At 42.3% G+C, this 24,430-nt stretch overlaps 2 protein-coding genes across 6 annotated transcripts in view; one reads left to right on the forward strand and one right to left on the reverse strand.

The window, feature by feature from the left end:
• Positions 1–24,430, reverse strand: part of LOC130297385 (platelet endothelial cell adhesion molecule-like) — a 385,117-nt gene that overhangs the window by 146,091 nt on the left and 214,596 nt on the right. The gene's annotated exons all lie outside the window — the stretch shown is intronic.
• Positions 6,491–24,430, forward strand: part of LOC130297381 (ABC-type organic anion transporter ABCA8-like) — a 91,124-nt gene continuing 73,184 nt past the window's right edge. The window contains exons 1-5 of one of the 3 annotated variants that reach the window (XM_056549798.1): positions 6,502–6,668; positions 16,874–16,978; positions 18,099–18,306; positions 18,757–18,909; positions 23,853–23,947. In XM_056549798.1, the coding sequence (XP_056405773.1) occupies positions 6,666–6,668; positions 16,874–16,978; positions 18,099–18,306; positions 18,757–18,909; positions 23,853–23,947 (564 nt within the window). In that variant the 5' untranslated portion in view covers positions 6,502–6,665. Of the gene's footprint in view, positions 6,669–16,873; positions 16,979–18,098; positions 18,307–18,756; positions 18,910–23,852; positions 23,948–24,430 lie in introns of all 3 variants that reach the window. The other 2 variants (XM_056549796.1, XM_056549797.1) reach the window with 2 other exon arrangements.

Genomic DNA, 24,430 nt, shown 5'->3' on the forward strand with positions numbered 1-24,430 from the left:
CCAATAGGGGACAAAACACTCCCAATAGGGGACAAAACACTCCCAATATAGGACAAAACACTCCCAATAGGGGACAAAACACTCCCAATAGAGGACAAAACACTCCCAATAGAGGACAAAACACTCCCAATAGGGAACACATCATTCAGCCCCCCTCTTTCCCTGATACCCCCCGCCCGTGCCACTTTATTCCCCTGTGCCAAATCATCCTTCCCCCCCTCTATTACCACCTGTTCCACATCATTTTATCTTGATCCCCCCCTGAACCATTTTATTCCCCCTTTATCCACCTGTAGCACTTCATAAAGAGGGGGTGATGAATTTACACTGATGGTTATAAAGGGGGAAGGAAATGGCTCAGGGGGATGAAGAGGAAATTATGTGGCACATGAAGTAAGGGGGGGGGGGATCATTTGGCACAATGGAAGGGGGAATAAGATGGCACAGGGTATAAGAAGGGGGATGAAATGATATGGGGGGTGATGAGGGAAGATTAAATGACACTGGGAGATTTACTGTAATATAGCTTTTTTTGTGTTTTATAGGTAATTATACTCTAAAGAGCACAGTACAGAATTCCGTCATTTAGGAATATTTTTGAGCCTTTGTTCCCAATAGGGGACATCTCTCAATAAGGGACATCTCTCAATAGAGGACATCTATCAATAGAGGACATCTCTCAATTAGGGACATCTCACAATAGGGGACATCTCTTAATATGGGACATCTCTCAATAGGGGACATCTCTCAATCGGGGACATCTCTTAATAGGGGACATCTCTCAATAGGGGACATCTCTCAATAGGGGACATCTTTTAATAGAGGACATCTCTTAATAAGGGACATCTCTCATTAGGGGACATCTCTCAATAAGGGACATCTCTCAATAGGGGACATCTCTCAATAGGGGACATCTTTTAATAGGGGACATCTCTCAATAGGGGACATCTCTCAATAGGGGACACTTTTTTATTCCCCGTGAGCGTCCGCTATTGGGAGATTCTACTGTAGCTGCAGTGCAAAAAAGGTATATTTTATTTTTTCTTTCTTTATTTTTGCAAGAATAACAAAACAAAGGCTTGACTAGAACTAGATACTTAAGGGGAAGTGATTTGGTGACTGTGCACTAAAGCTGAACAGCGTGCAAACCAAGTCATTTAAGGCATGGGAGCATTTCACGTTACATGAGGATTATACACAAGTAGGGTCTTACTATTTTGTCCAAAGTAGGATATTTTCCCTGGTTACTCTTCCACCAGCCTAAAGGGTTACTGTCCTTGTGGAGAAGCTTCTCAGCAAAATAGGACTGGACTTCATTCCTTATTAGTGTATCCTCCTCCATCTGTTGTCCCTCTCTGTCCTCTTCACTGTTGGCACCAGACTCAAGGAGAGAGTCAAGTATGGATGATGTTAAACTGCAGGTGAAATGGTTTGCTGCTGCACCTTCAGGGTCTCATTTCTTCTTAGAATAAGCCACTCTGCACTTTTGCCAGCACATTTATTATTTGTTCAGGTGTCAAAAACTCTTCTGTCCAGTGCAGCGGAAATAATGACAGGATTTAGGACTTGTTCTGGAAGGATATCACTCCATCTCCTGTGAAGCTGGTTGGTTGCAGTGGATTGGAAGCTCCTCATGGCTGAGGATTCTGAAGAAGCACACGCACTGGACCTCAACAACCCCTTGACAAGTGCAGACATTGAAGATAGAGATGGATATTCTTGCCCACTCATGAACACAGTTGTTACGCCTAGCGCTCCGGGTCCCCGCTCCTCCCCGGAGCGCTCACGGCGTCTATCTCCCCGCAGCGCCCCGGTCAGTCCCGCCGACCGGGAGCGGCACACTGTCATGGCCGTCGGGGATGCGATTCGCACAGCGGGACGCGCCCGCTCGCGAATCGCATCCCAGGTCACTTACCCGTCCCGGTCCCCTGCTGTCATGTGCTGGCGCGCGCGGCTCCGCTCTCTAGGGCGCGCGCGCGCCAGCTCTCTGAGACTTAAAGGGCCAGTGCACCAATGATTGGTGCCTGGCCCAATTAGCTTAATTGGCTTCCATCTGCTCCCTGGCTATATCTGATCTCCTCCCTTGCACTCCCTTGCCGGATCTTGTTGCCTTGTGCCAGTGAAAGCGTTTAGTGTGTCCAAAGCCTGTGTACCTGAACTTCTGCTATCCATCCTGACTACGAACCTTGCCGCTTGCCCCCGACCTTCTGCTACGTCTGACCTTGCCTCTGCCTAGTCCTTCTGTCCCACGCCTTCTCAGCAGTCAGCGAGGTTGAGCCGTTGCTACTGGATACGACCTGGTTGCTACTGCCGCAGCAAGACCATCCCGCTTTGCGGCGGGCTCTGGTGAAAACCAGTAGCCTCTTAGAACCGGTCCACTAGCACGGTCCACGCCAATCCCTCGCTGACACAGCGGATCCACAACCCGTAAGCCGAATCGTGACAGTAGATCCGGCCATGGATCCCGCTGAGGTGCCGCTGCCAAGTCTCGCTGACCTTACCACGGTGGTCGCTCAGCAGTCGCAGCAAATTGCCCAACAAGGACAGCAGCTGTCGCAGTTAACCGCCACGTTACAGCAACTTCTGCCTCTGCTACAGCAGCAACCATCTCCTCCGCCAGCTCCTGCACCTCCTCCGCAGCGAGTGGCCGCTCCTAGCCTCCGCTTGTCCCTGCCGGACAAATTTGATGGGGACTCTAAACTCTGCCGTGGATTTTTGTCTCAGTGTTCCCTGCATATGGAGATGTTGTCGGACTTGTTTCCTTCAGAACGGTCTAAGGTGGCGTTCGTAGTAAGCCTTCTTTCAGGAAAGGCCTTGTCTTGGGCCACACCGCTCTGGGACCGCAATGATCCTGCCACAGCCACAGTCCAGGCCTTCTTCGCTGAACTCCGGAGTGTCTTCGAGGAGCCAGCCCGAGCTTCTTCTGCCGAGACTGCCCTGTTGAACCTGGTCCAGGGTAATTCTTCAGTGGGCGAGTACGCCATCCAATTTCGTACTCTTGCTTCCGAGTTATCATGGAATAACGAGGCTCTCTGCGCGACCTTTAAAAAAGGCCTATCCAGTCGCATCAAGGATGTGCTGGCCGCACGAGAGATTCCTGCCAATCTGCAAGAACTCATCCATTTAGCTACCCGCATTGACATGCGTTTTTCTGAGCGACACCAAGAGCTCCACCAGGAAAAAGACTTAGATCTCTGGGCACCTCTCCCACAGTATCCGTTGCAATCTACGCCTGGGCCTCCCGCCGAGGAGGCCATGCAAGTGGATAGGTCTCGCCTGACCCAGGAAGAGAGGAATCGCCGTAGGGAAGAAAATCTCTGTCTTTACTGTGCCAGTACCGAGCATTTCTTGGTGGATTGCCCTATCCATCCTCCACGTCTGGGAAACGCACGCACGCACCCAGCTCACGTCGGTGTGGCGTCTCTTGGTTCCAAGTCTGCTCCTCCACGTCTCACGGTGCCCGTGCGGATTTCTCCTTCAGCCAACTCCTCCCTCTCAGCCGTGGCCTGCTTGGACTCTGGTGCCTCTGGGAATTTTATTTTAGAGTCATTTGTGAATAAATTCAGCATCCCGGTGACCCGTCTAGTCAAGCCGCTCTACATTTCCGCGGTCAATGGAGTCAGACTGGATTGCACCGTGCGTTACCGCACAGAACCTCTCCTGATGTGTATTGGACCCCACCACGAAAGGATTGAGCTATTCGTCCTCCCCAACTGTACCTCTGAGGTCCTCCTCGGTCTGCCTTGGCTCCGGCTTCATTCTCCCACCCTTGATTGGACCACCGGGGAGATCAAGAACTGGGACTCTGCCTGCCATAGGAAGTGCCTCTCCCCCCCTCCCAGTCCCGTCAGGCAAACCTCAGTGCCTCCTCATGGCCCCCGTCCTGGTGTCACACTGCCCCGTGCCAGGCTTCGCCCTCTGCCCTCCCTCCCCATTCCCACTCCTGCTGTACTGCCTTCCGTTGAGGAAACCCTCCATTCTTTCCCGGTGTCCTCATCCCAGGGGAGGCAGTTACCGGTCAAAGAAAAGGGGAGACCTAAGGGGGGGGGTACTGTTACGCCTAGCGCTCCGGGTCCCCGCTCCTCCCCGGAGCGCTCACGGCGTCTATCTCCCCGCAGCGCCCCGGTCAGTCCCGCCGACCGGGAGCGCTGCACTGTCATGGCCGTCGGGGATGCGATTCGCACAGCGGGACGCGCCCGCTCGCGAATCGCATCCCAGGTCACTTACCCGTCCCGGTCCCCTGCTGTCATGTGCTGGCGCGCGCGGCTCCGCTCTCTAGGGCGCGCGCGCGCCAGCTCTCTGAGACTTAAAGGGCCAGTGCACCAATGATTGGTGCCTGGCCCAATTAGCTTAATTGGCTTCCATCTGCTCCCTGGCTATATCTGATCTCCTCCCTTGCACTCCCTTGCCGGATCTTGTTGCCTTGTGCCAGTGAAAGCGTTTAGTGTGTCCAAAGCCTGTGTACCTGAACTTCTGCTATCCATCCTGACTACGAACCTTGCCGCCTGCCCCCGACCTTCTGCTACGTCTGACCTTGCCTCTGCCTAGTCCTTCTGTCCCACGCCTTCTCAGCAGTCAGCGAGGTTGAGCCGTTGCTACTGGATACGACCTGGTTGCTACTGCCGCAGCAAGACCATCCCGCTTTGCGGCGGGCTCTGGTGAAAACCAGTAGCCTCTTAGAACCGGTCCACTAGCACGGTCCACGCCAATCCCTCGCTGACACAGCGGATCCACAACCCGTAAGCCGAATCGTGACAACAGTTGAGCATTCAAAAGGCTTAAAGGGGTACTCCGATGGAAATATATATATATTTTTTTTTAAACGAACAGGGAAAGTTCTGTTTATTATACGGAAGAACACTGGCAAAAAGGGGAGGTTAGTTATCACGTCAAAATAATCATGTTACATTTTGATTGGTTGTTTGAGTATTGCGTCTGTATATATTAGCATATTTAAGAATTCATTTCTCTCTTGGCCATAGTTCACTTATGTTGCCCTCTCACTCTTCTACCAGAAAATTCCAGATTTCTCTGTCCATCTGCACAGTTTATATCTCATCAAATATTTTGCCTTCCAACTTTGAGCCTCTTCTTATCTTGCTTCTTTTGGCCTCGTTCCAAGGTCTTCATGTTAGTTACAGGCAAATAGCAAGCTGAAATGTCTCATAAGGAAAATAATGTTTTTTTCTGCAGAATGTTAGCATATATATCTATTTTTAATATATATATGTATTGATCAGTGATCAAAATCATAATGGTCATCCTTATCAATAGCCCTGTCCCATCATGACTACCCCTTTAAGCCAACATGTTTTCTTTTCATGTGCTCATTCATCATCGTAGTGCTTCGGGGCCACGTTAGCTCTGCTCTGCACCCTTTGTACATGACTACCTTGTCAGAAGGATGTGTAAGTGTGATAATGTTACTACTTAACTTGTGTTATATGCCTACTGTACATATTTTTCAAAGTAAAACACAAAGAAAAACTTTTTTGTCATTTTAAAATTTTTACCGAATCAAATTTACAATTGTAAACATTATTGATTTTAAAAATAATTGTTAGCCGCAGCCCGAATTCAGTGTATGATCAACTTTACAAGGATTCTATTGTCTGAAGCAACAAGCCCAACATCCAGCATATATCTCCATATCTTCTCCTAAATATTCATCTGGGACTGCAGATGAAAAGCATCAAGAGAATTACAAAGAATACAATATATTAGAAAATCTTCACATCATGAGCTGAAACACAAAGAGGTGAACGTATTAAAGGGGTACTCCGGTGAAAAACATATTCATTTAAATGAACTGGTGCCAGAGAGTTAAACAGATTTGTAAATTACTTCTATTAAAACATCTTTATCCTTTCGGTACTTTTTAGCATCTGTATGCTACAGAGGAAATTCTTTTCTTTTTTAATTTCTTTTTTGTCTTGTCCACAGTGCTCTCTTCTGACACCTGATGCCCATATCAGGAAATGTCCAGAGAAGGAGAAACTCCCCATTGCAAACTTCTCCTGCTCTGGACAGTTCCTGACACAGTCAGAGGAGTCAGCAGAGAGCACTGTGTGGACAAGACAAAAAAGAAATTCAAAAAGAAAATAATTTCCTCTGTAGCATACAGCTGCTAATAAGTACTGGATGGATAAAGATTTTTTTAATAGAAGTAATTTACAAATCTGTTTAACTTTCTGGCACCAGTTGATTTAAAAAAAAAATGTAAAATTCCACCGGAGTACCCCTTTAAGTCTGGCATCTCAGGCACCAATCTTATGTAAAAGAAGACTTTTACAACTTTTTGGATGCCAGAAAACGGGTGTATCATATTGATAAATTATAAAGTCTATTATTAAGTTGTAGGAATTTTCACAGAGATCAGACTGAACCGAGAATGTTCAGTCATACAAAACAGGCATTGTGTATCTGGGTGAGGGGTCTCCGCACATCCGGATCCAGTGCACTCTGGGGGCTACATCAGGACACAACAGCTGCCCTCACACATCCAGCAAGCCCAACCCATCTATGGGATGAGAGAAAAAGAGAAACTACAATCCAAGCACCTTTAGGAGTTACAACCCCCAGTGTCCTACTTTACAGCAGCTACAACCACAACATCTTCCTCTGCAGATCTCCGTACCCCGTGTTCTCCTCTACAGCAGCTTCACATGGTAAGAAATATCTGAGGTTTTACTACGATCTGATAACTCAGCTCAGGAAAAACTCAACTCTTGTAGTGACAAGTATTCAGACCCTTTACTCCTGACTTAGGTGAAGCCCCTTCATTACAGCCTCCAGTCCTCTAGGAGGGGAGGACACAAGGTTTACACACTTGGATTTGGAGATTCTCTGCCGTTCTTCTCTGCAGATCCTCTAAATCTCTGTCAGGTTGGATGGGACCATTGGTGGAAGCCATTTTTTTTAGATCTCTCCAGAGATGTTTAATTGGGTTCCGGCTCTGGCTGGGCCACTAAAGGACATTCACAGAGTTCTCCCAAAGTCGCTCTTGTGTTGTCTTGGCCGTGTGCTTAGGGTCATTGTCCTGCTGCAAGGGAAAACCTTCGACCTAGTTTGAGGTCCAAAGCGCTCTGGATCAAGTTGTCATATCTCTGATATCTCTGCACTTTGCTCCGTTCAGCTTTCCTTCAACCCTGACCAGTCTTCTTTTCCCCAAAGTATGATGCTGCCCCCACCATGATCACTGTAGGGACGGTATTGGGCAGGTGATCGGCAGTGCCTGGTTTCCTCCAGACATGATGCTGCCCCCACCATGATCGCTGTAGGGATGGTATTGGGCAGGTGATGGGCAGTACCTGGTTTCCTCCAGACATGATGCTGCCCACACCCTGATCACTGTAGGGATGGTATTGGGCAGGTGATGGGCAGTGCCTGGTTTCCTCCAGACATGATGCTGCCCCCACCATGATCGCTGTAGGGATGGTATTGGGCAGGTGATGGGCAGTACCTGGTTTCCTCCAGACATGATGCTGCCCACACCCTGATCACTGTAGGGATGGTACTGGGCAGGTGATGGGCAGTGCCTGGTTTTCCCCAGACATGATGCTGCCCACACCATGATCACTGTAGGGATGGTATTGGGCAGGTGATGGGCAGTGCCTGGTGTCCTCCAGACATGATGCTGCCCACACCCTGATCACTGTAGGGATGGTATTGGGCAGGTGATGGGCAATGCCTGGTTTCCTCTGGACATGATGCTGCCCCCACCATGATCACTGTAGGGATGGTATTGGGCAGGTGATGGGCAGTGCCTGGTTTTCTCCAGACATGATGCTGCCCACACCCTGATCACTGTAGGGATGGTATTGGGCAGGTGATGGGCAGTACCTGGTTTCCCCCAGACATGATGCTGCCCCCACCATGATCACTGTAGGGATGGTATTGGACAGGTGATGGGTAGTGCCTGGTTTCCTCCAGACATGATGCGGCCCCCATCATGATCACTGTAGGGATGGTATTGGGCAGGTGATGGGCAGTGCCTGTTTTCCCCCAGACATGATGCTGCCCCCACCATGATCAGTGTAGGGATGGTATTGGGCAGGTGAAAGTATAAAGGGCGGGTCTGTGATCACATGTCATTATATTATATCAGTGATGTCATACAGGAGGCGGGGCTGTGATCACACGTCATTATATTACTATTATAATATATCAGTGATGTCATCCGGGGGTGGGGCTGTAATCACATGTCATTATATCAGTGATGTCATACAGGGGGCGGGGCTGTGATAACATATCATTATATTACTATTATATTATATCAGTGATGTCATACAGGGGGCGGGGCTGTGATCACATGTCATTATATTATATCAGTGATGTCATACAAGAGGCGGGGCAATGATCACATGTCATTATATTACTATTATATTATATCAGTGATGTCATACAGGGGGCGGGGCTGTGATCACATGTCATTATATTACTATTATATTATATCAGTGATGTCATACAGGGGGCGGGGCTGTGAACACACATCATTATATTACTATTATATTATATCAGTGATGTCATACAGGGGGCGGGGCTGTAATCACATGTCATTATATTATATCAGTGATGTCATACAGGAGGCGGGGCTGTGATCACATTTCATTATATTACTATTATGTGATATCAGTGATGTCATACAGGGGGCAGGGCTGTGATCACACATCATTATATTACTATTATATTATATCAGTGATGTCATACAGGGGCGGGGCTGTGATCACATGTCATTATATTACTCTTATATTATATCAGTGATGTCATACAGGGGGCGGGGCTGTGATCACATGTCATGATATTATATCAGTGATGTCATACAGGAGGCGGGGCTGTGATCACATGTCATTATATTACTATTATATTATATCAGTGATGTCATACAGGGGGCGGGGCTGTGATCACATGTCATTATATCACTATTATATTATATCAGTGATGTCATACAGGGGGCGGGGCTGTGATCACGTCATTATATTATATCAGTGATGTTATACAGGCGGCGGGGCTGTGATCACATGTCATTCTATCACTATTATATGATATCAATTATGTCATACAGGGGGCGGGGCTGTGATCACATGTCATTATATTATATCAGTGATGTCATACAGGAGGCGGGGCTGTGATCACATGTCATTATATTATATCAGTGATGTCATACAGGGGGCGGGGCTGTGATCACATGTCATTATATTACTATTATATTATATCAGTGATGTCATACAGGGGGCGGGGCTGTGATCACATATCATTATATTACTATTATATTATACCAGTGATGTCATACAGGGGGCGGGGCTGTGAACACACATCATTATATTACTATTATATTATATCAGTGATGTCATACAGGGGGTGGGGCTGTGATCACATGTCATTATATTACTATTATATCAGTGATGTCATACAGGGGGCGGGGCTGTGATCACATGTCATTATATTATATCAGTGATGTCATACAGGAGGCGGGGCTGTGATCACATGTCATTATATTACTATTATATTATATCAGTGATGTCAAACAGGGGGCGGGGCTGTGATCACATGTCATTATATTACTATTATATTATATCAGTGATGTCATATAGGGGGGGGGGGCTGTGAACACACATCATTATATTACTATTATATTATATCAGTGATGTCATACAGGGGGCGGGGCTGTAATCACATTTAATTATATTACTATTATGTGATATCAGTGATGTCATACAGGGGGCAGGGCTGTGATCACACAACATTATATTACTATTATATTATATCAGTGATGTCATACAGGGGCGGGGCTGTGATCACATGTCATTATATTACTCTTATATTATATCAGTGATGTCATACAGGGGGCGGGGCTGTGATCACATGTCATTATATTATATCAGTGATGTCATACAGGAGGCGGGGCTGTGATCACATGTCATTATATTACTATTATATTATATCAGTGATGTCATACAGGGGGCGGGGCTGTGATCACATGTCATTATATCACTATTATATTATATCAGTGATGTCATACAGGGGGCGGGGCTGTGATCACGTCATTATATTATATCAGTGATGTTATACAGGCGGCGGGGCTGTGATCACATGTCATTATATCACTATTATATGATATCAATTATGTCATACAGGGGGCGGGGCTGTGATCACATGTCATTATATTATATCAGTGATGTCATACAGGAGGCGGGGCTGTGATCACATGTCATTATATTATATCAGTGATGTCATACAGGGGGCGGGGCTGTAATCACATGTCATTATATTACTATTATATTATATCAGTGATGTCATACAGGGGGCGGGGCTGTGATCACATATCATTATATTACTATTATATTATACCAGTGATGTCATACAGGGGGCGGGGCTGTGAACACACATCATTATATTACTATTATATTATATCAGTGATGTCATACAGGGGGTGGGGCTGTGATCACATGTCATTATATTACTATTATATCAGTGATGTCATACAGGGGGCGGGGCTGTGATCACATGTCATTATATTATATCAGTGATGTCATATAGGAGGCGGGGCTGTGATCACATGTCATTATATTACTATTATATTATATCAGTGATGTCAAACAGGGGGCGGGGCTGTGATCACATGTCATTATATTACTATTATATTATATCAGTGATGTCATATAGGGGGCGGGGCTGTGAACACACATCATTATATTACTATTATATTATATCAGTGATGTCATACAGGGGGCGGGGCTGTAATCACATTTAATTATATTACTATTATGTGATATCAGTGATGTCATACAGGGGGCAGGGCTGTGATCACACAACATTATATTACTATTATATTATATCAGTGATGTCATACAGGGGCGGGGCTGTGATCACATGTCATTATATTACTATTATATTATATCAGTGATGTCATACAGGGGGCGGGGCTGTGATCACATGTCATTATATTATATCAGTGATGTCATACAGGAGGCGGGGCTGTGATCACATGTCATTATATTACTATTATATTATATCAGTGATGTCATACAGGGGGCGGGGCTGTGATCACATGTCATTATATTACTATTATATTATATCAGTGATGTCATACAGGGGGCGGGGCTGTGATCACGTCATTATATTATATCAATTATGTCATACAGGGGGCGGGTTGTGATCACATGTCATTATATTATATCAGTGATGTCATACAGGAGGCGGGGCTGTGATCACATGTCATTATATTACTATTATATTATATCAGTGATGTCATACAGGGGGCGGGGCTGTGATCACATGTCATTATATTACTATTATATTTTATCAGTGATGTCATACAGGGGGCGGGGCTGTGATCACATGTCATTATATTATATCAATTATGTCATACAGGGGGCGGGGCTGTGAACACAAGTCATTATATTACTATTATATTATATCAGTGATGTCATACAGGGGACGGGGCTGTGATCACATGTCATTATATTACTATTATATTATATCAGTGATGTCATACAGGGGGCGGGGCTGTGATCACATGTCATTATATTATATCAGTGATGTCATACAGGAGGCGGGGCTGTGATCACATGTCATTATATTATATCAGTGATGTCATACAGGAGGCGGGGCTGTGATCACATGTCATTATATTACTATTATATTATATCAGTGATGTCATACAGGGGGTGGGGCTGTGATCACATGTCATTATATTACTATTATATTATATCAGTGATGTCATACAGGGGGCGGGGCTGTGATCACATGTCATTATATTACTATTATATTTTATCAGTGATGTCATACAGGGGGCGGGGCTGTGATCACATGTCATTATATTATATCAATTATGTCATACAGGGGGCGGGGCTGTGAACACACGTCATTATATTACTATTATATTATATCAGTGATGTCATACAGGGGACGGGGCTGTGATCACATGTCATTATATTACTATTATATTATATCAGTGATGTCATACAGGGGGCGGGGCTGTGATCACATGTCATTATATTATATCAGTGATGTCATACAGGAGGCGGGGCTGTGATCACATGTCATTATATTACTATTATATTATATCAGTGATGTCATACAGGAGGCGGGGCTGTGATCACATGTCATTATATTACTATTATATTATATCAGTGATGTCATACAGGGGGCGGGGCTGTGAACACACATCATTATATTACTATTATATTATATCAGTGATGTCATACAGGTGGTGGGGCTGTAATCACATGTCATTATATTATATCAGTGATGTCATACAGGAGGCGGGGCTGTGATCACATTTCATTATATTACTATTATGTGATATCAGTGATGTCATACGGGGGGCAGGGCTGTGATCACACATCATTATATTACTATTAATTATATCAGTGATGTCATACAGGGGCGGGGCTGTGATCACATGTCATTATATTACTATTATATTATATCAGTGATGTCATACAGGGGGCGGGGCTGTGATCACATGTCATTATATCAGTGATGTCATACAGGAGGCGGGGCTGTGATCACATGTCATTATATTACTATTATATTATATCAGTGATGTCATACAGGGGGCGGGGCTGTGATCACGTCATTATATTATATCAATTATGTCATACAGGGGGCGGGGCTGTGATCACATGTCATTATATTATATCAGTGATGTCATACAGGAGGCGGGGCTGTGATCACATGTCATTATATTACTATTATATTATATCAGTGATGTCATACAGGGGTGGGGCTGTGATCACAGGTCATTATATTACTATTATATTTTATCAGTGATGTCATACAGGGGGCGTGGCTGTGATCACATGTCATTATATTATATCAATTATGTCATACAGGGGGCGAGGCTGTGAACACACGTCATTATATTACTATTATATTATATCAGTGATGTCATACAGGGGACGGGGCTGTGATCACATGTCATTATATTACTATTATTTTATATCAGTGATGTCATACAGGGGGCGGGGCTGTGATCACATGTCATTATATTACTATTATATTATATCAGTGATGTCATACAGGGGGCGGGGCTGTGATCACATGTCATTATATTACTATTATATTATATCAGTGATGTCATAAAGGGGGCGGGGCTGTGAGCACGTCATAATTTTACTATTATATTATATCAGTGATGTCATACAGGGGGCGGGGCTGTGATCACATGTCATTATATTACTATTATATTATATCAGTGATGTCATAAAGGGGGCGGGGCTGTGAGCACGTCATAATTTTACTATTATATTATATCAGTGATGTCATACAGGGGGCGGGGCTGTGATCACATGTCATTATATTACTATATTATATCAGTGATGTCATACAGGAGGCGGGGCTGTGATCACATGTCATTATATTACTATTATATTATATCAGTAATGTCATCCAGGGGGCGGGGCTGTGATCACATGTCATTATATTACGATTATATCAGTGATGTCATACAGGAGGTGGGGCTGTGATCACATGTCATTATATTACTATTATATTATATCAGTGATGTCATACAGGGGGCGGGGCTGTGATCACATGTCATTATATTACTATGATATTATATCAGTGATGTCATATAGGGGGCGGGGCTGTGATCACATGTCATTATATTATATCAGTGATGTCATACAGGGGGCAGGGCTGTGATCACATGTCATTATATTACTATTATATCAGTGGTGTCATACAGGGGGTGGGGCTGTGATCACATGTCATTATATTACAATTATATTATATCAGTGATGTCATACAGGGGGCGGGGCTGTAATCACATCATTATATTACTATAATATTATATCAGTGATGTCATACAGGGGCGGGGCTGTGATCACATGTCATTATATTACTATTATATTATATCAGTGATGTCATACAGGGGGCGGGGCTGTGATCACATGTCATTATATTATATCAGTGATGTCATACAGGAGGCGGGGCTGTGATTACATGTCATTATATTACTATTATATTATATCAGTGATGCCATACAGGGGGCAGGGCTGTGATCACATGTCATTATATTACTATTATATTATATCAGTGATGTCATACAGGGGGCGGGGCTGTGATCACGTCATTATATTATATCAATTATGTCATACAGGGGGCGGGGCTGTGATCACATGTCATTATATTATATCAGTGATGTCATACAGGAGGCGGGGCTGTGATCACATGTCATTATATTACTATATTATATCAGTGATGTCATACAGGGGCGGGCTGTGATCACATGTCATTATATTACTATTATATCAGTAATGTCATACAGGGGGCGGGGCTGTGATCACATGTCATTATATTACTATTATATCAGTGATGTCATACAGGAGGCGGGGCTGTGATCACATGTCATTATATTACTATTATAGTATATCAGTGATGTCATACAGGGGGCAGGGCTGTGATCACATGTCATTATATTACTATTATATTATATCAGTGATGTCATACAGGGTGCGGGGCTGTGATCACATGTCATTATATTATATCAGTGATGTCATACAGGGGGCAGGGCTGTGATCACATGTCATTATATTACTATTATATTATATCAGTGGTGTCATACAGGGGGTGGGGCTGTGATCACATGTCATTATATTACAATTATATTATATCAGTGATGTCATACAGGGGGCGGGGCTGTAATCACATCATTATATTACTATTATATTATATCAGTGATGTCATACAGGGGCGGGGCTGTGATCACATGTCATTATATTACTATTATATTATATCAGTGATGTCATACAGGGGGCGGGGCTGTGATCACATGTCATTATATTATATCAGTGATGTCATTCAGGAGGCGGGGCTGTGATCACATGTCATTATATTACTATTATATTATATCAGTGATGTCATACAGGGGGCAGGGCTGTGATCACATTTCATTATATTACTATTATATTATATCAGTGATGTCATACAGGGGGCGGGGCTGTGATCACATCATTATATTATATCAATTATGTCATACAAGGGGCGGGGCTGTGATCACATGTCATTATATTATATCAGTGATGTCATACAGGAGGCGGGGCTGTGATCACATGTCATTATATTACTATTATATTATATCAGTGATGTCATACAGGGGGCAGGGCTGTGATCACAGGTCATTATATTACTATTATATTTTATCAGTGATGTCATACAGGGGGCGGGGCTGTGATCACATGTCATTATATTATATCAATTATGTCATACAGGGGGCGGGGCTGTGAACACACGTCATTATATTACTATTATATTATATCAGTGATGTCATACAGGGGACGGGGCTGTGATCACATGTCATTATATTACTATTATTTTATATCAGTGATGTCATACAGGGGGCGGGGCTGTGATCACATGTCATTATATTACTATTATATTATATCAGTGATGTCATACAGGGGGTGGGGCTGTGATCACATGTCATTATATTACTATTATATTATATCAGTGATGTCATACAGGGGGCGGGGCTGTGATCACATGTCATTATATTACTATATTATATCAGTGATGTCATACAGGGGGCGGGGCTGTGATCACATGTCATTATATTACTATTATATTATATCAGTAATGTCATACAGGGGGCGGGGCTGTGATCACATGTCATTATATTACTATTATATCAGTGATGTCATACAGGAGGCGGGGCTGTGATCACATGTCATTATATTACTATTATAGTATATCAGTGATGTCATACAGGGGGCAGGGCTGTGATCACATGTCATTATATTGCTATTATATTATATCAGTGATGTCATACAGGGGGCGGGTCTGTGATCACATGTCATTATATTACTATGATATTATATCAGTGATGTCATACAGGGGGCGGGGCTGTGATCACATGTCATTATATTATATCAGTGATGTCATACAGGGGGCAGGGCTGTGATCACATGTCATTATATTACTATTATATTATATCAGTGGTGTCATACAGGGGGTGGGGCTGTGATCACATGTCATTATATTACAATTATATTATATCAGTGATGTCATACAGGGGGCGTGGCTGTAATCACATCATTATATTATATCAATTATGTCATACAGGGGGCGGGGCTGTGAACACACATCATTATATTACTATTATATTATATCAGTGATGTCATACAGGGGACGGGGCTGTGATTACATGTCATTATATTACTATTATTTTATATCAGTGATGTCATACAGGGGGCGGGGCTGTGATCACATGTCATTATATTATATCAGTGATGTCATACAGGGGGCAGGGCTGTGATCACATGTCATTATATTACTATTATATTATATCAGTGGTGTCATACAGGGGGTGGGGCTGTGATCACATGTCATTATATTACAATTATATTATATCAGTGATGTCATACAGGGGGCGGGGCTGTGATTACATGTCATTATATTATATCAATTATGTCAGACAGGGGGCGGGGCTGTGAACACACATCATTATATTACTATTATATTATATGAGTGATGTCATACAGAGGACGGGGCTGTGATCACATGTCATTATATTACTATTATTTTATATCAGTGATGTCATAAAGGGGGCGGGGCTGTGATCACATGTCATTATATTACTATTTTATTATATCAGTGATGTGATACAGGGGGCGGGCTGTGATCACATGTCATTATATTACTATTATATTATATCAGTGATGTCATACAGGGGGCGGGGCTGTGATAACATGTCATTATATTACTATTATACTATATCAGTGATGTCATACAGGGGGCGGGGCTGTCATCACATGTCTTTATATTATTATATTATATCAGTGATGTCATACAGGAGGCGGAGCTTTGACTTCCTCTCTATGATATACAGGCGGGTTGATGGTGTTATGTTTGATGTGTTATTTTACAGATGATCCAGGAGAAGGGGAGAGTCACCAGCCTATGGCTGCAGACTGTTGCTCTTCTGTGGAAGAATGTTCTTCTGAAATGGAGGAGGAAGTGGCACACCAGTTTGGTAAGTTGCCCAGTGTTGGAGACACAATGCGGTCACTGTCTGTATGTAAAAGAGCGTGATTTATTGTGTAGTCAGCAGATATTATAGGGCACAAGTCCTTGTGTCGTCCCTCAATTCCCTGCTTTGCAACACCACTATACAGACAGGGTAATCTCTGTTCATCCTGAGCCCTCTGAATCATCAATAGAGTCTCGTTGACCAGTGGAGATACCGGCAGAGCAATCAAACTCACATTATATAGACTGGTATCTGATCCTGGGTACAAAGCAGGTGACAACACCTCTGTGCCCTGTCATGGCCGCCATCAGTGGTTCCAACAAGCACACCTCAAAGGTAATGTCAGGATCAACAAGGCGCTGGGACTCTTCAAAGTGCTAAAAGAATTTATTACCCATAATGCAACGCGTTTCAGGGTAACTCCACTTCATTGATGTCTGATTAAACGGAGTTACCATGAAACACATTTTAGGTAATAAATTCTTTTAGCCTTTTGAAAAGTTCCAGCGCCTTGCTTGATCCTGACCTTGGAGGTGTGCTTGTTGGACCCTGTTCCATTGTCTCACACTGTCACCATAGTTGTACGTGGACAGTACAACCACCATTGGTGAGCAGTTATCTCTGGTTTTTAATATACTTGCCATCTACGTTATCACACTACGGAGCGCTTGTCCTTTTATAATACTCGCCATCAGTGGTCGTCATCTGTTTCAGCTGTATAAGGTGACTATAGGGTGTCCGGGGATGGAGCGCTTGTCCTTTATAATAGTCGCCATCAGTGATCGTCACCTGTTTCAGGTGTATAAGGTGACTATAGGGTGTCCGGGGATGGAACGCTTGTCCTTTATAATAGTCGCCATCAGTGATCGTCACCTGTTTCAGGTGTATAAGGTGACTATAGGGTGTCCGGGGATGGAACACTTGTCCTTTATAATAGTCGCCATCAGTGGTCGTCACCTGTTTCAGGTGTATAAGGTGACTATAGGGTGTCCGGGGATGGAACGCTTGTCCTTTATAATAGTCGCCATCAGTGGTCGTCACCTGTTTCAGGTGTATAAGGTGACTATAGGGTGTCCGGGGATGAAGCGCTTGTCAGGCTGATGATCTCTTCTCTCCGGATCAGGAATGGCTCCAGCACTTGGCATTTGTTTTCCTCTTATTCATCTTAACCTTCGTTCTGGGGGACAAGTCGATGGACGAGATGGCGCCAGCCACATACTATGGGCTCGTGAATGATCTTAACATCACACATGAAGTCATTTACTACAGGCAGGAATCAGCGGCCACCCACAGGATCATGGAGAAAGTGATGGAGAGCGGCAGAATACCAGGTAAGGATCCCATAGGTTAAATCTGGTAGAGAGGAAGTCAAGTAGGTGGAGTTCTCCTTTAAGCAGCATTTGTGGGCGGAGCCTGCAGTCTGTTCACATTTGACATTTCCATCAGTTCTAATATTGGCTCTGCTGGTCGATTTACTTGCACATTTTCTGTGTTTTGCACGCACCTCCTCCAGTAATAAGTGAATCTGCGGTGGATAACCCCTTAGCATATACACCCCATAAAACCAAACCCTAAAAGCACTAAAAAATATATAAGAATTTTTTTCTCCATAAAGATCTTCAGACCCCTCCTCTGCCGCCAAACTAGGAAACTGAGAAACATAGCGGTCACGCTCTGCATCCCCTCCACCATCACAGGGAGGTCGCACCGCAGCTGAATACACCCGTCTGGGGTCAGAGATGGTGAATGATACCTGACGTCTCTTCTTTTCCCTCCTCCAGGACTCACCATTGAGGGATTCTCCAGTGAGACAGAAATGCAAAAGAACTTGTCTGAAGACACAATTATGGTGACGTTTGAGAATGAATTTACATATTCTATCGTCTACCAAAAATATAATATACCCACTGCTAATGACTACCTAGTCGATAAAGGTAAGAGCTGCGGATGAAGTCCCTTCCCCATCAGATTGGGGACCATCCTCTGTGGTGTCCCGGTGCGGAACATACCTGTCTTCCTGACCAGTCAGGTGGATGTCCCCTAGTGTTTCTGCTCTGGGCCCACTGCTCAGGTTTAAATGTATAATTATTGCACTGTAATGTATTGTCAATGCACTTTTATGCTCTTATGTTCTATAGAGATTGTGCAGGAGGATGCTGAGGGGATCACATGATTGCTTCAGCCAATCAGGGCTGCTGCCCTGCTCCCCAAGTCTGATATATGGAGAGGGCGTGTAGGCCGCTGCTGGTGAGGGGGTTGGCACACCATGTTCCCGGGGGGGGGGGGGGGGGGGGGGAGCAGAGGGCCCATGCAGGAGATTGCGGGGGTCCCCAGCCAGTGGCTGTCTGGGCATGCTGGGAGTTGTAGTTTTGCAACATCTTAAGGGTCACGGTTTGTGGAGACCACTGGTCTAAGTAACCCTTGTATTTATTTATTTTTGCAGCACCTTGTACCGCTGTGGGTCACTTAGACAAATGGTCTCCAAACTGTGGTCCTCTAGATGTTGCAAAACTACAACCAACAGCAGGGAGTTGTAGTTTTGCAACATCTGGAGGGCCACAGTTTTGAAGACCACTAATCTAAGTTACCCATCAGTACTGTGGGGGGGGGGGGGGCGTATGTGGTCTGTGCCACCAGTAACTGTTCTGTGCTGTGTGGCTGGACCGTACTTCAAGTACAGACTGCGGTGACTGCTGATCAGTGAGTTATTTCTGATCAGCACTTTTTGGGGGTACTTTTTTTTTTGCTCTTTTTACGGGAGTTTGCAGTCCGGTCACAGAGTGCAGAACAGTCGCTGGATCACTCAGAAACAAAAAAAAAAATTATAATAATAAAAATAAGCTCAAAAGAACCTGCACCCCAAAAAAGTGCTGATCAGTAACAATTCACTGATCAGCAATCAATGCAAACTGTACATACGGTACGGTCCATCCACACAGCACATAAGAGTTGCTCGGACCACAAACGTCCCCCCCCCCCCCTCACCTGTTCAATTCCCCTTACAGGTGACCCCGTCTGGACCCCAGTTTAGGACAGATATGAGCCACTGGGTTTGTTGGCCGCCCAGGAATCCAAATTGACCCCAAAGTCCTCACTGAAATTGACATTTTTTTCAGTGAGCACTTTGTCAATTTGATGGTGGTTGAGACATACTTGCATGTCCAACAGTTTGTGGCCCAGCACCCCAATGCTTTTATGGCTCGGCCCGATAGATGGACCCCCATCAATAGAGTCGAGATGAGGACATATCGGTGCCTCATCATCGCAGTAAATCCAACAGCTTCGTGGCCACACTTGTGCCAGGTGTAGAAATATAAACCATCTATAGAGGAGGTGTATATTTCTGCAACTTTACCTGTCACAAATAGGCCCTGAAGTCATATTTAAGGAAGACGTGCCACAGGTACACCTATGTTATATGTGACCTGTAATAATATATAATGTGACCTGTAATAATATATAATGTGAGGTGATGTATAATATTATAGATGAAGGGGGTATAGTCCTATATTATATGTGACCTGTAATAATATATAATGTGAGGTGATGTATAATATTATAGATGAAGGGGGTAAAGACCTATGTTATATGTGACCTGTAATAATATATAATGTGACCTGTAATAATATATAATGTGACCTGTAATAATATATAATGTGAGGTGATGTATAATATTATAGATGAAGGGGGTATAGTCCTATGTTATATGTGACCTGTAATAATATATAATGTGACCAGTAATAATATATAATGTGAGGTGATGTATAATATTATAGATGAAGGGGGTATAGTCCTATATTATATGTGACCTGTAATAATATATAATGTGACCTGTAATAATATATAATGTGAGGTGATGTATAATATTATAGATGAAGGGGGTAAAGACCTATGTTATATGTGACCTGTAATAATATATAATGTGACCTGTAATAATATATAATGTGAGGTGATGTATAATATTATAGATGAAGGGGGTATAGTCCTATATTATATGTGACCTGTAATAATATATAATGTGACCTGTAATAATATATAATGTGAGGTGATGTATAATATTATAGATGAAGGGGGTAAAGACCTATGTTATATGTGACCTGTAATAATATATAATGTGACCTGTAATAATATATAATGTGAGGTGATGTATAATATTATAGATGAAGGGGGTATAGTCCTATGTTATATGTGACCTGTAATAATATATAATGTGACCAGTAATAATATATAATGTGAGGTGATGTATAATATTATAGATGAAGGGGGTATAGTCCTATATTATATGTGACCTGTAATAATATATAATGTGACCTGTAATAATATATAATGTGAGGTGATGTATAATATTACAGATGAAGGGGTATAGTCCTATATTATATGTGACCTGTAATAATATATAATGTGAGGTGATGTATAATATTATAGATGAAGGGGGTATAGTCCTATGTTATATGTGACCTGTAATAATATATAATGTGACCTGTAATAATATATAATGTGACCTGTAATAATATATAATGTGACCTGTAATAATATATAATGTGAGGTGATGTATAATATTATAGATGAAGGGGGTATAGTCCTATATTATATGTGACCTGTAATAATATATAATGTGAGGTGATGTATAATATTATAGATGAAGGGGGTATAGTCCTATATTATATGTGACCTGTAATAATATATAATGTGACCTGTAATAATATATAATGTGAGGTGATGTATAATATTACAGATGAAGGGGTATAGTCCTATATTATATGTGACCTGTAATAATATATAATGTGAGGTGATGTATAATATTATAGATGAAGGGGGTATAGTCCTATGTTATATGTGACCTGTAATAATATATAATGTGACCTGTAATAATACATAACGTGACCTGTAATAATATATAATGTGACCTGTAATAATATATAATGTGACCTGTAATAATATATAATGTGACCTGTAATAATATATAATGTGAGGTGATGTATAATATTATAGATGAAGGGGGTATAGTCCTATATTATATGTGACCTGTAATAATATATAATGTGACCTGTAATAATATATAATGTGAGGTGATGTATAATATTATAGATGAAGGGGGTATAGTCCTATATTATATGTGACCTGTAATAATATATAATGTGACCTGTAATAATATATAATGTGACCTGTAATAATATATAATGTGAGGTGATGTATAATATTATAGATGAAGGGGGTATAGTCCTATATTATATGTGATCTGTAATAATATATAATGTGACCTGTAATAATATATAATGTGACCTGTAATAATATATAATGTGACCTGTAATAATATATAATGTGACCTGTAATAATATATAATGTGAGGTGATGTATAATATTATAGATGAAGGGGGTATAGTCCTATATTATATGTGATCTGTAATAATATATAATGTGACCTGTAATAATATATAATGTGAGGTGATGTATAATATTATAGATGAAGGGGGTATAGTCCTATATTATATGTGACCTGTAATAATATATAATGTGATCTGTAATAATATATAATGTGAGGTGATGTATAATATTATAGATGAAGGGGGTATTGTCCTATATTATATGTGACCTGTAATAATAATACAAGTATCGGTGCCATCCCTACCGTCACATGTGTATCACGCCGAACAGGTGACGTAAAGTGTCACAGGTCAGATAAATTTGGCTGTGTCCTCAAGGGGTTAAAAGTGTGAGAAAAACCTTAACTATTTCTTACCACATAGAAGGTGATGGGAAAACAACATTTACCTAGAAAAACTTTGCATTTCAGATCGTATTCAAATCGTATTTATAAATCTATGATAGATGTTTTAATTATTATTTTCTCCCCCCAAAAAATAAACAAAAAACTAACGCTTAATTATTATTTCTTCCAAAACAAACAAACAAAGATTTCTTTCTGTATTGAGTGACATTGTACAAGTTTCAGTGTTGGGTTTTGAATTTGTATTGTGTTACATTATATCACAAAGGCAATTTTTTATTTTATATTTTTTTTTTTTGGGGGGGGGGGGGGGGGACAAAAAGGAAACAGAATGGATACTCTGCTAATGTAAAAAATATTAACAAATTATTCTGATGTTAACAGATTTCCCTCAGATAAATCATATGAGTGTTTTGAACAGCATCAACCTCCTGGGAAAATTTTGTTTTTAAAGGGGTACTCCAGTGGAAAACTTTTTTTTTTTTTTTTTTTTAATCAACTGGTTCCAGAAAGTCAAACAGATTTGTAAATTACTTCTATTAAAAAATCTTAATCATTCCAGTTCTTATTAGCTGCTGAATACTACAGAGGAAATACTTTTCTTTTTGGAACACAGTGCTCTCTGCTGACACCTCTGTTCATTTTAGGAACAGTCCAGAGCAGCATATGTTTGCTATGGGGATTTTCTCCTACTCTGGACAGTTCTTAAAATGAACAGAGATGTCGGCAGAGAGCACTGTGGTCACGATGTCAGCAGAGAACTCTGTGTTCCAAAAAGAAAAGAATTTCCTCTGTAGTATTCAGCAGCTAATAAGTACTGGAAAAATTAAGATTTTTTTAATAGAAGTTATTTACAAATCTGTTTAACTTTCTGGCACCAGTTGATTTACAAAAAAAAAATAAAAAAAAAAAATATATATATATATATATATATATATATATATATATCTATATATATATGTTTTTCACCAGAGTACCCCTTTAAGGTTTTTCTTTCCTTCGCTGCTTTTACTCCAGGCTGTTGCAGTTCTCCATCAGGTTTTTCTGCTGCACTGTGCCTACATTAAGCGTGCGCCAGAATAGTAAATATTGTGGAAAAACACCAAGTCGGGAAGGGAATTAGTAAATACAGGGAATGTGTCTCCACAGATTTCTGCCATGATGACTATCGGTGCTCTCCGCTTTTGTACTGGAGCAATGGGTTCCTAATGCTACAGGCCGCTATCGATGCCGCCATTATCGAGGTAAGTGAAGAGCTGCTGAGGATGGAAACAGTATTGATAATCACTGACTGGATCCAGAGTCTGAAAGCCTACACGGCCAATACTCCTTACACCTGAGTGGTTGTTACAATGTATCCTGTCCCTTTAGTCCTTTGTGATAAACTCTGGACTGTGAGAGGTATCAGGAGTACAAAATGTTCCTGTTGTGTTCCAGTAGCAACAATGGTTCCAGCTACTTTACTAAGAAAGTTGTCAAACGGCTGAGAGTCAAAAGGTTTTCTTAATTTATAAAGGTGTAAAGGTACTGAAGAGTTACTGTAAAGGTATTTATGTGCATCGCACCACATTTATTGCATACACTGAGGTATTAAGGGTTTATTAACTCTCAATTTTCTCCAGATAAACAATGCTTTGGTCACTTATTCTTCACCAATGGTGGCAGGAGACGCCCCTAGTCCAACCAGCCTATGTCAGGAGAAGGGGTAACCCTAAACCTGTTAGATC

This window comes from Hyla sarda, chromosome 13 (assembly GCF_029499605.1).
Source record: "Hyla sarda isolate aHylSar1 chromosome 13, aHylSar1.hap1, whole genome shotgun sequence".
Taxonomy (NCBI): Eukaryota; Metazoa; Chordata; class Amphibia; order Anura; family Hylidae; genus Hyla; species Hyla sarda.